This window comes from Etheostoma cragini, chromosome 7, assembly GCF_013103735.1.
Source record: "Etheostoma cragini isolate CJK2018 chromosome 7, CSU_Ecrag_1.0, whole genome shotgun sequence".
Classification (NCBI taxonomy): Eukaryota; Metazoa; Chordata; class Actinopteri; order Perciformes; family Percidae; genus Etheostoma; species Etheostoma cragini.
This window is the reverse complement of record NC_048413.1, coordinates 13,751,685-13,763,253: the sequence shown is the minus strand read 5'-3', so window position 1 is coordinate 13,763,253 and position 11,569 is coordinate 13,751,685. Positions and strand designations below refer to the sequence as shown.

Below are 11,569 nucleotides of genomic sequence, written 5' to 3'. Positions count from 1 at the left end.
AGGGGGGGGGGGGGGGGGGGGGGGGGGGGGGGGGGGGGTAGATAAGAGCTTGATGCCTGTGTTCTGTCAGTGGCAGGTTGCCATACAAGGGTGAAAAAATGTGTATGTGGTGTGTGAGTCATTGTTTGTGAGCAACTGTGTGCTTTATCTTGATCTTTTTGCCACTGCAAACCACACTTGTGCACACTGTGGCCTTTTTTGGGAATGGTGATAATGAAGGGTACATGCTATCTTAAAAGTTATTAATATAATAACAAGGGGTCCTGAAGCCTCTCTCCCCCATACACAGTCCGTCCCTTTACCCTCTGAGACCCACCTCACGTTGCTATTAGTGAAAGCAGCGACCTCTCCTCTGCTGCCCATTGAGTCTCTCAGTCAGCTGTCTTTCTTCATCACTCTTACTCAGGTACGTTTCACTGATTATAACCCAGTATTTATGCTTTAAACGTTGTTATGAAGATGTAATAAAAGTGAAGAGAACATTATTTCTAGGTTAATTTACAGATTCTGGTTAATGTTTAGATCCACTGGTGCACACCTGAACGCTCCCCGTCATGTCTGACAACGAGGATGTGGTGGAGGAGTATGAGGAGTAGGTTGAAGCTCGTTTTTCATTTTTTTGCATCGTGCTAAAGCTTAAAAACGTTTCCGCTTGATTATTACCATAACATACTTGTGTAACTGTAAAAACAAACCCTGTTACACAACTATACCTTGTAGTTCCTTAACTACATCAATTATAATGACAGCTTTATGTTGCTGTAATATCAATGACACATTGCTGCATAGCTAAGATTTTCTATCAGAATAATAATGTATGAACGTGTTTTGATTTTTACAGGGAGGTGGAAGGTAAGAACTTCCATTATGATTCACCACATAGTGCACAGTACAACTACAGCATTAAAAGATGTTAACTAGTGTTAAAACTAAAGCCATGTAGGTTGGACACATTTTCTACAGACAGTCAAAAATGAACGTAAAGACGCTCTTACAGTTGTCTCCTGTAAGTGAAAATGTCAAATTGATATATGAAACAAATGTAAATGTTGAGCCTGTCTGTTCAGCACGCAGCTTTCATAACTGTAGCTCTTGTTGTATACACAAATTAGCAATAGACAGTGCTATATGATCAACCTTTTTCCCAATGTTTGATGCTTATCGTAATGCAGCACAAAGTGCGTTTGTACCAAAAGACTTCCTTGTTGCACAAGTAGGTAGATTTTTTGGAAAATCCAGAGGATTTAAAAGTTATTTCTTCAGGGTTTGGATAATGATTTCCTGTTTTTTATTTTGCTTGTAATTAGTTGATGCATGAAAGCAAAAGTAGTTGTGTGTGTATATATAACATGCAGTGCTTTCTCATTGTGTGGTTACATTTGTACATCTCCTCTCTTGTGTATTTTTCTGGCTCCGTGATTCAGAAGAGGAGGCTGCTGAAGGTATGGGACATTGTGTGAACATTTATAAATGAAGATCTGTGTAATTGATAAATGATTTGTGGTCATGACTTAGCAGAGCAACCGATGGATTGCTGATAGTCAGGGCGCCTGTGGTTAAAGTAACATAGCTTTGACCAGTGGGGCGGATGTATTCAGATGTAGTAACACCACACTGTAAAAAAAAAAACTCCATTACAATTTAAACGTCCTGCATTTAAAATAAGCATTAAAAAACATATGCTATTATAATCCAAAGAATTTACTCAGTGGTGTTAACTCTAAGTACTCATACTGAATAAATGGCCGCTGTGACTGATATATTACAATATTTAGATCATTAGATTATTACTCAGTTAAAGTGGAACTATTTTGTATAGGATTTCATCCATAGATTATTTAGATTTGGTATTATTTGCTGTGTATGGTCTAGATTGATTCTTTGTTTTGTAAAGAAAATCGGAAAATAGTGAGAATTGTCATCACCAAAGTGACACCTTCACAATGCTTGTTTTACGCAAGCGATAGACAAAACTATAAAAAAAATAAAAAATAAAAAAACTGAGAATCCACACATTTTGAAACTTGGAATTGTTAATTAAAACAAAATGACAATCAACTTATCCATTAATTGAATAACGAGCTCTGTTTGTACTGTTGGGTTAGGTTATTTCTGCAAAAATTTAATTTGTAAAGTAAAAATGAAAAATTATTGTAATGGAGTAAAAGTAGAAAGTGGCATAAAAACCACTCAATTTAAGCACAACCTCAGTACCTCTGATTTGTACTTTAGGACGGTTCTTGAGTGAATGCACTCTCCACCATCGGCTGTGACTGACATTCATGAATGATTACATCAGAATCATTCATGCTTGATTTGGTCATGCTTTGAAACACTTCTTTCATTCTCTCTGTTTGACTGTTGCTGGCTGCTTTGCTGGCTGAATGGCTCTAAACGGCTCGGTGCTTCTGCTCAGCAGGGGAGCAGGGGGTAGAGGAGGAGGAGGAGCAGGTTGAGGAGCAGGAGGAGGAAGAGGAAGGTATGGCGTGTGCTTTAAGCTGAAAGCATCTTTTCTTTTTTTTTTAAATACTCCTTAGTTGGTAAATGGGAGGCTGTTTTTGTGGACATTGTGCAAGTACCAGCAGATATTTTTCGTGATAATATGATATCTTAATCATACTATATGTACTATGATTGAGCTCACTATGCACATGCACAGTATCTGGGCATAAACATTACAAAATTGGATTATAAGCATTAAATAAAATGTTCTATAGCTGAGTAATTTGGGTTCAAATATTACAGAGAAATAATAATACTTGAGCTCAAAATATCCATTAAACATTTGGCAAATAAGGAGACGGGACGTTCAGGATGAAAAATAACTAAATACACCCTGAAACTAAATAAATAATAAATGAATAAATACAGAAATGTTTTTTTAGCCTATGTGAAGAAGAAAAACCCAGATGACAATTCAAAATATATTAAAAATATACTGGAAACTATGTTGTTACATGTCATTGGGCATTTTTAAGTTGGTATATGGAAATCCTGGAGCTTTCTTAGTGGGTATGCTGTGTATAATGACATGATACTGTATATCTGGGATTGACTCAGCTGCTCATGAACTTGCAGAATATATTGTGTCATCACATCTCTTTCTCTCTCTCTCTCTCTCTCTCTCTCTCTCACACACACACACACACACGCACACACAAACACACGCACACACACAAACACACACACACACATTTAATTACAGATCTAGCAACTGTTTCTCATTATTGAACTCATGAAATCGACAAGTGAGAGTGATATAGTAATGTAATGAGTAAATATATCACACCCTGGGAGTGTCAAGATTTCTAATTTACATGTCACTATTTGATGTACAACTTCCTTCTCTTCCAGATGCCGTACAGAAAGATGACAAACCTGCTGCAGAGAAGGAGGACAAGGAAGAAATAGGTGAGGGTTTCGGAGTGGTAAAAATTGTTCTTTTTGAGTGCAGATACATCATCAGTGTTGTGCCCGTGGTTTCCCAGCAAGATAACATCTAAGTGACGTGTTGGGTTGAGTATTTGTTGGCAGCGAAGCAAGGGTGATACATTTATTCTGTCTAGCATCAGTCAGAGACAGACAGGAAAATTATCTGCTATCAGTCACACTTTACTTTGGAATGTGACAGTCTCCAGCGACTCAATGAGGTCAAATCCTTCTGTTTTCCTCCTCTCTCCTGTCTCTCTCTTAGTCACCTCAGATAGCCACTGGGTGAAAGTAATTCCAAAACAAGCCATCCCTCCCATCCCTGAGGCTCTTTCTTATTAGTCAGAATTAAATGTATATTCTTAATCAGCAATTGTTTAGGTGTGTCTCCTTGTTACGTCCAATCACTTGAGATGTGAGAGATGTTTGAAGTAATCTTTCCGTGGCATCTATGCTACCAAATTAGCAAACGCCCTGTGTGGCGCCTGTTAGCCTTCCCCTGATGTGTTGCAAACTGAGAGGAGAGATATTTCAACTGGTTTGTGAATGCAGCATTACACCTTAGGGCTGGGCAGTTTGGCCAATTCACATATCAATAACGATATAATTCACAAATTTGAATTACCACAAAATGGTATTCAATAACTGAATATTCTATATGAAATAACCAAATGGCAAAGCCTAATTTTGTATACTACTGTGTGAGTGAAATAATTGACAAATATAAAGTACATAATTTTATCAATAGCTTTTTTAGAGAGGTTTGAGTAAATGTGCTTGTTATTAAAAACAAATTTAAAAAATGGAAACAATAAAGATTCCTTTAATATTTTGAATTAATGCCCAGTTCTATTTCACCTCCAAGTCCAGTTTATCATCAGAAGAGTAGTTTCTGTATGTAAGTATATGAACAAGCATCTGTGCAGACATTCACAGCGCCCAGATAATGAATCCTACTGCCTTTGTTGATTTCTTGACTTTTCCTTTAGCTTCCTCTGGTCAACATTTTCACTCATTCAGTGAATTATCTCAAAGTCAACAAGCAGGAAAGGCACAACATTTTTGAACAGAGATTCATGGTTCCAGGACAATCATTTCTAGTGACTTTGGTGATCCCCTGACCTTTATTTAGCGCCACTAAATTTCAATTTGTCCGATACTTGGATTTATGAACAAATACCTGCAAAACTATCCTTTCATTCTCCTACTTGTATTGCCTTTCATGTGTCATATATGCCATACCTTCTTTGGTGAGTAAGTGACCAAATGCTATTCATGATATTAACACACACACACACACAGACACACACACACACACACACACACACAGTACTTAACTTTCTCAGTGCTCTATTTTGGTCTTTCTTATCTTTTCATGTGTGTCTGTCAACACTCATAAAACACAACTATTTACTGTCCTCTTATTCCCATACACACTCATTTGACACAGACACTCAAACTCACGCAAGCCTCTCAAGAATCTTATTTTGATTTCAGATGGAGAAGAGGAGGAGGGAGAAGGTAACACGGTTTATCTCAATTCCATCCATATAAATGTTGAAACGTCTTATTCATTGTGAATCTGTTTTGCTTTTCTTGGATGTACAACATGTACCCTGAGTTACATTTTGATGAACTCAGCCAAACTAAAGCTTCCCGTTGTTACAAGCACATGTACAAACAGGCTCCATGGTCATACTTTGAAGGCGTTTCCTGGTAGGATTACGAAATGTTTTGGTGTGCGCTTGGTGAGAGTGTGTGTGGTCTAGACTAGCTCATTGGTGTTTCCTTCTGTTTTTATCTACACAGAGGAAGAGGCCAAACCAAAATTCAAGTGAGTAACGTTAACACTCCCTGATGTACACACTGAAACCAAATAATTATACCACTATGCGCAAAGCCTTTGAATTTAATCTAATAGTTTGAAATGTTGGTAAATGCCCTGTTTTCTTAAAGAGCTAGAGTTAGATGAGAAGATAAATACCACTCTCATGTATTGCCAGCAGTTGGTTAGCTTAGCTTAGCTTAGCACACAGACTGGAAGCAGGGGTGTCAGGGACTACTCAATGTGAGTGGGAATGATTGAGATTTTTCTCGGCACAGCTACCAGAAGACTTACAACTTTCAAACAGGCTGCCCACGTCACATCTACGTCATCAAGCTCAGTTGGAGTTTGCGCAGTGACGCTCAGCTATCACCGGAAAAATGCTTCTAATGGCCTTCACTTGTCCCCTTCAAGAGTGTCACTCCCCGATGTAAGTCGAGTGTGGATTGGAGTTGCGCAGATTTAAACAGTTTACAGCACAACATGTCATGCTGACATTTGTGAAATAGAAGAAATAATACACTTTTCTTCTCATTACAAACAATAACAGAAGATGGGAATCATTTCAAATTTTTTTTAACCATCTATCATTGTTTGATTGCTAACGTTAGCTCAAAAAACACCATTCAACTGACAACCTTGTTGTGTTTGATTGCTAACTCGTAGCCAGCAGTGAAAAAACTGTGTTAAGTATGTCCATTTTTACTGTCTCTCATTAGCATATTGTATGCAACTCAAATCTGCACTAGACTTACATCCATAGCCAGTTAATAAATACTGAGTCTATGGGAGTGACACAGAGCAACGGGATCTGTTGGTCCATTTCTTTAACTGTCTATTTTTAAATCTGAGCATGCGCATCTCACATCGGCACTCAACTCAAATCAGGTAGCGGCAAGGAGGAAACAGCGAACCTGGTTCTGTGTGTAAAGGTCGTCACTGACAGACCTATTCCCACGGCAGGAGAAATCCTTCTAGCTGAAGCTCACTAATCAACATTTTTTATCTCATTGGTTTTATTTGTACATACTGCCTCTGGACAAGATTTTTTTATACACATTGGCTTTGGTTAAATGTAGCATAGCTGTGGCTGTGTATCACAGCCAAAACTCACACTCACTCCTTTGATTGACGCAATTTGTGCCAAAAAACAATCTTCTTTTTATATTCAGTGTCACGTACCTGTACTGGGGATTTCAGTTACATTGTATGTCCAATTTCCATCCATCCATCCATTCATTCAAATCAGCTTGAAATCACAGAAAACAGAATCCAACCTCTTGGACAATCATCACGTTTTTCTTCAAGTTAACATTACGTTTCTTCAGCATCAACGTCATCCAGGGTTAGGGTTAGGGTTCTTTAACTGTCTGTGTGAATAATTCTGCACACTTTTAATGGCGCCAATTTTTCTAAAATGCAAAAAAAAAACACACAACCGAGACACTGAATCCATAGCATTCTTCCTGTTTACATCGCCCAAAGCATTATGGCAAGCTTTACGGACCTTCAAAACCAAATAACTTCTGCCAATGAAGAATGAGACTAAGGAATTATAATACACATAGACAAAATCAAAATGTGTTCTGCAAGTTAAAACAATTGAATATAAAGTATTAAATAAGTGGAATACATCTGTGTAACCTTTTTTGATAAGCTTAACCTCACCCTTTAAACCCCAACACAAAGACTTACTTTTAATTATTATGAACAGCGATGGATAAAAAATGTGAATTTTAGATTATAGACTTGAAATATAAAACTGTAAGTAAATGTATCTTCTGATCAGCAAACGTCTCTGTCTACATTGTAATGGTTAGCTTAAGTCCATCGGCAACACAAAAAAAAGTTTTTAAAATTTAAAAAAAATCTATTACAAACCAAAGAATCCAATAAAATATTGACAATTGTGACATGCAAAGTCATTTGTTTGACATATTGAACTTGCTGTTGCATTGACATTTACAGTGACGGGGATTAAAGAAATTATTTTTCTTTACATTTCTTTTCATATATATCTTATTCTTTTTTTACTTTATCCTATAACTCTGTGTTGTTCACTCATTGCCCTGTGTTTTTCCCCTCCAAATCTCCAGGCCATTTATCATGCCCAACCTCATCCCTCCTAAGATCCCAGATGGAGAGAAGGTGGATTTTGATGTGAGTGACAGACTCACAGTGCATACAGTGCATGTGTTTCTGCCGAAAAGGTGTAAAACATATGAAACATAGATCCATGCCAGAAAGCACAAGAAGCACTGAACCCCTGTTTCTGTAGGATATACATCGTAAAAGGATGGAGAAGGACCTGATGGAGCTTCAGACTCTGATTGAGGTTCACTTTGAGAGCAGAAAGAAGGAAGAAGAAGAGCTCATTAATCTCACGGAGAGGATTGTGAGAGCTTTACATCCAAACCAATTAAAGATAAACATATTCACAGACACAAATTTAAAGATCTGCTTTCAGATCTCTTAAGATGATGATCTGTTGTGCAGGAGAAGCGCCGTTCGGAGCGAGCAGAGCAGCACAGAATCTGCAGTGAGAGGGAGAAAGAGCGACAGAAGCGCCTTGAGGTAAACTCATGTTCATGTTGCTGTAATGTCATGTATACTTCCTGCATCTACTGTATTGAATGCACCACTTCCAAACTTATCACTCCTCTTTGGACCCATGTTTCTTTAGGACGAGAGAGCTCGTAAGGAGGATGAGGAGGCCAAGAGGAGAGCAGAGGATGAAGCTAAGAAGAAGAAAACCCTCACTAGCCTCCACTTTGGAGGTTACATGCAGAAATTGGTGAGCAGGCGGGGTCATAGTGGGTAGTGAAAGTATTTAAAATGTGAAGAATGTAGAACAGAACTTTTACTTTTTACATACTTTACAGACAGAAAAACGGAGTGGCAAGAGGCAGACTGAAAGAGAGAAGAAGAAGAAGATCCTGAGCGAAAGACGCAAATCTTTGGACATCGAGAACATGAGCCAAGACAGAATCAAGTAGGTGGAGACATATTTTGTCATTTTACCTTAAGATAAAGCAGCGACATTATTTCTGATACACAAGACATTGAAAATAATCTCTCAACATGACATAAAACAACTACAATGTCCCATTTTACTGTATCTTTGTCTCACAGGCAGAAAGCTCAAGAGCTGTGGGAGTGGATGCACAAGTTGGAGGCAGAGAAGTTTGAACTGCAGTACCAGATCACCAGGCAGAAATATGAAGTGTGTACAGTAAGCCACATATATTTTTGAAGTAAGGCACAGGATAATAGATCACATTGGAGTAACACGTGCATGTTTTCTTTGTTCCAGATTAATGTCTTGAGGAACCGCGTCAGCGACCACCAGAAAATGTAAGAATGAACTCATGAATTTCATTTTTATTCTCTCTCTGATGCCACACACACTTTTCACACAGATCTACCACGCTCATGGACGTCTGCACACAGACTATGTTCCAGAACAAAACCTATAAATAACCTTTACCAAAGTGCCTGTCAAGGCCCAAAGACAGAGGGAGGGAGAACAACTGCTCTCATCTCTTCCTTTTAAAATGCACGTTTGACACTTTAACATCTCAACACTTAAATATCTTGACACTTTCATTAACATTAGATTGGAGACCTAATTTAACTGTTGGGCCCCAGACTAAAGAAAATGACATCCCCCAAACTAGCAGTCTGACTGGTGGTTGCAGTTTGCAACAATATAAGACGATAGCAAAGCAATGGAGTGCAGAAAATAAACACAGCACGAATGTGAAATAGGCCATCATGCCAGCATGTTGCACTACGTTACAGTTAATGCTGAAATTGCAGAAATTAACCAGTTTTCTCATTTTAAATACCTCCACAATTCAAAGCAATAGCCATGTTAACCTGGGAGCGTTTGTGTCACAGGGATTCTGCTTTACCCCTTACTTCTCATACAAATGCACAAATCTAACTGACACAGACACAGAGAAACAGACAGGATGATGCCAAAGAGGTCATGCTCTGCATTCACTTATAATCTGACAACGTGGCACATTCCTGCAGAGGTGCTTGTGTTTTTTTTGTGCTGCAAGACAATGAGAAGACTGTTTTATTCAAATGAGTCACTGCTGTGTGCGGCACTCCTTCTCTTTATTCTCTCTCTCAATCCAATTCAAATAAACGTTATTATGCAGTACAATAGGGAAAAGTACAGGATGCAAACAATAAAATGTTAACATCACTGCTAAGGTATTATTTGACCCATTGATCGCAAACATAGCATGCAACAGTGTTTTCATTTAAATAGTAGTGATAAGACCATCAGATACTGTTTTTGAATACATGTTCAATTTGTTGTTAGGGGTAGTGGTCCTTTGAATGCTCATCACTAACCTAAATGGCATTTTGATGACAGAATAGCACCCCACCCCGCCACAGCCCGGCTGTCATTTTGCTCACCACCACTCACAAGCCCCTCGAGGCTCGGTTACTCACTCAAACAGAGAGCTGGCTGAGTGGCCAGCTGTTACACCTGTCACAGATGACTGAAAGAGCACTCCTATGTCTCAGTGTGCTATGTGCCTTGTTATTTTGTCAAAATTTATTGTAGATGATTCAGCCACCTCACAATATTAGCTACTTTAAACGTACATTTTCAATGCTTTTTGTGGACATGTTGTCTTTTGTCTCACGTAACTTGTCCTTGTTTCCAACAGATCCAAGAGGACCAAAAGAGGCCTGAGGAAATAATTGCTGAGTGAGCAGTGGAACTATCAGCCCTTTTCCAAAGCCAGCTCCTCAAACAAAACCATGACTTTCCTACCACACCCCAGTCACACCGGTTTCCACTTAACCATCACCTACAGTACCAACTATATCCAGTTTAAAAGCGCCATCTCACTTTGTTGTTTTCCTCTCTTTACCAACTTTTAAATAAGATCCTTTGTGTTTAGGGTGTAAATAAAAAAATCTCAGTTCAATCAATGACTTCTTGCTCTTTCAGACTTTTGAGCATGGGTGCATGAGTTTTTTAGCACCCAAAACTCCAGCGAGTAAAATGACATTCAAGACATGAATGCAGAGAGCATAAAGCAAATAGTCTCTTCCGACTCAGAGACAGGCTACGACATGACTAAGACTGTAATAATACTCCTTGGGCTAACGCCCAGACCTCCACCCAACACACACATTCACACAAATACACACACAAAGCTGGAAGGGAATGAATCATTTTCATTTTACAGTAATCCAGGTGGGACAATCCTTAATTTCAAAAAAGATGATCCTCCTTCAACTGCTTTCCAACTTCTTTTAAAAGTGTATCAAAAGGTGAATACCAATGAAATCATTGATTTGGATTTGATGGAATAACCAAGCATGCGGAAAGCATTACAACTTGTAATGAAACGAGCATACCATTTAGGGATAGTATGATTACTGAGTTTGTGGCCAGATATGACTAATTGATCTAAATTAATTAAAAACCTACTTGATGTGGTCCACGGGTGGAGTTGCTGCGTCTTTCTGATGTTATCTATCATTTTCCAGAACAACAACACTCAGAAGATGTAAATGTTGTAAATATATATTCTGATTTAATCTAAATCAAATTACATTCAGAATATTTCAAACTGATATATACAGTATATGCATGTAAGAATACAACATTATTGGTAACCTCCTTAAAAATAAAATGAGGCACTAAGGATTTCTTTGTTATTGCAATGGGGTTTTTGATTCTGCAGCAGACCATGGAGACGTTTGATTGATGAGCAGAAAGTTGAACATTACAGACATAAGAGTTGATAGCAATTTCTTCATATTTAGTTAATGATCAACAGGTCAATAGAAAATAAGTGCCATTACTCATTTTCACTGAGTAAAAAACTTCCTTATGATTTATTTTATCACTGAACAACAAACTTGCTACTTCAGTCAACAGTAAAAAGGGCTTTAAGAAAATCTAAATCCTATAGAATATGAAGCATTTTTTAATATATTGTGAATATTAGAAATTAACAATCATGTACTGTTTGTGTGAAAACCTTGCAATGTGCACATTCTCAGCAACATTCTCACCAAAACTGCTTCAGTCAGACTCTCACACCCAGTTTAGAAAACGGAGCCAAGAGGCTTCTCGTTTTGTTTTCATAGTTCTCTTACTCAGAGACTGGCATGTTAACACACCACAACACCCTGTTGGAATAAAATATTGGAGCTTAATTAGTTTAAGGAATCTACAATAAATGGTACTGCAGCAGAGAAATTTCCCTTATGATAAATAAATATCTTTAATCTATTTTATGGTGATGATGAAATTATGAGCATGGAATCCAGTAT

General features: G+C 38.0%; 1 protein-coding gene across 9 annotated transcripts; it reads left to right on the top strand.

Annotated features, from left to right (window-relative positions):
* The first annotated feature begins 257 nt into the window (after window positions 1-257).
* On the top strand, window positions 258-10,209 carry tnnt2a (troponin T type 2a (cardiac)). Of its 9 annotated transcripts, none has more exons than XM_034876783.1 (16): window positions 258-406; window positions 523-592; window positions 842-852; window positions 1,428-1,442; window positions 2,420-2,479; window positions 3,355-3,411; window positions 4,927-4,950; window positions 5,239-5,263; window positions 7,351-7,414; window positions 7,533-7,649; window positions 7,751-7,828; window positions 7,938-8,048; window positions 8,137-8,246; window positions 8,387-8,477; window positions 8,568-8,608; window positions 9,946-10,209. In XM_034876783.1, exons 2-16 carry the CDS (start codon window positions 555-557, stop codon window positions 9,977-9,979), a joined length of 876 nt encoding a protein of 291 aa, XP_034732674.1. In that variant the 5' UTR covers window positions 258-406; window positions 523-554; the 3' UTR covers window positions 9,980-10,209. The 9 variants fall into 9 exon arrangements, with proteins under 9 accessions (XP_034732674.1, XP_034732673.1, XP_034732672.1 ...); XM_034876782.1 differs by having other exon boundaries at window positions 2,417-2,479; XM_034876781.1 differs by having other exon boundaries at window positions 1,425-1,442.
* The last annotated feature ends 1,360 nt before the right edge of the window (window positions 10,210-11,569 follow it).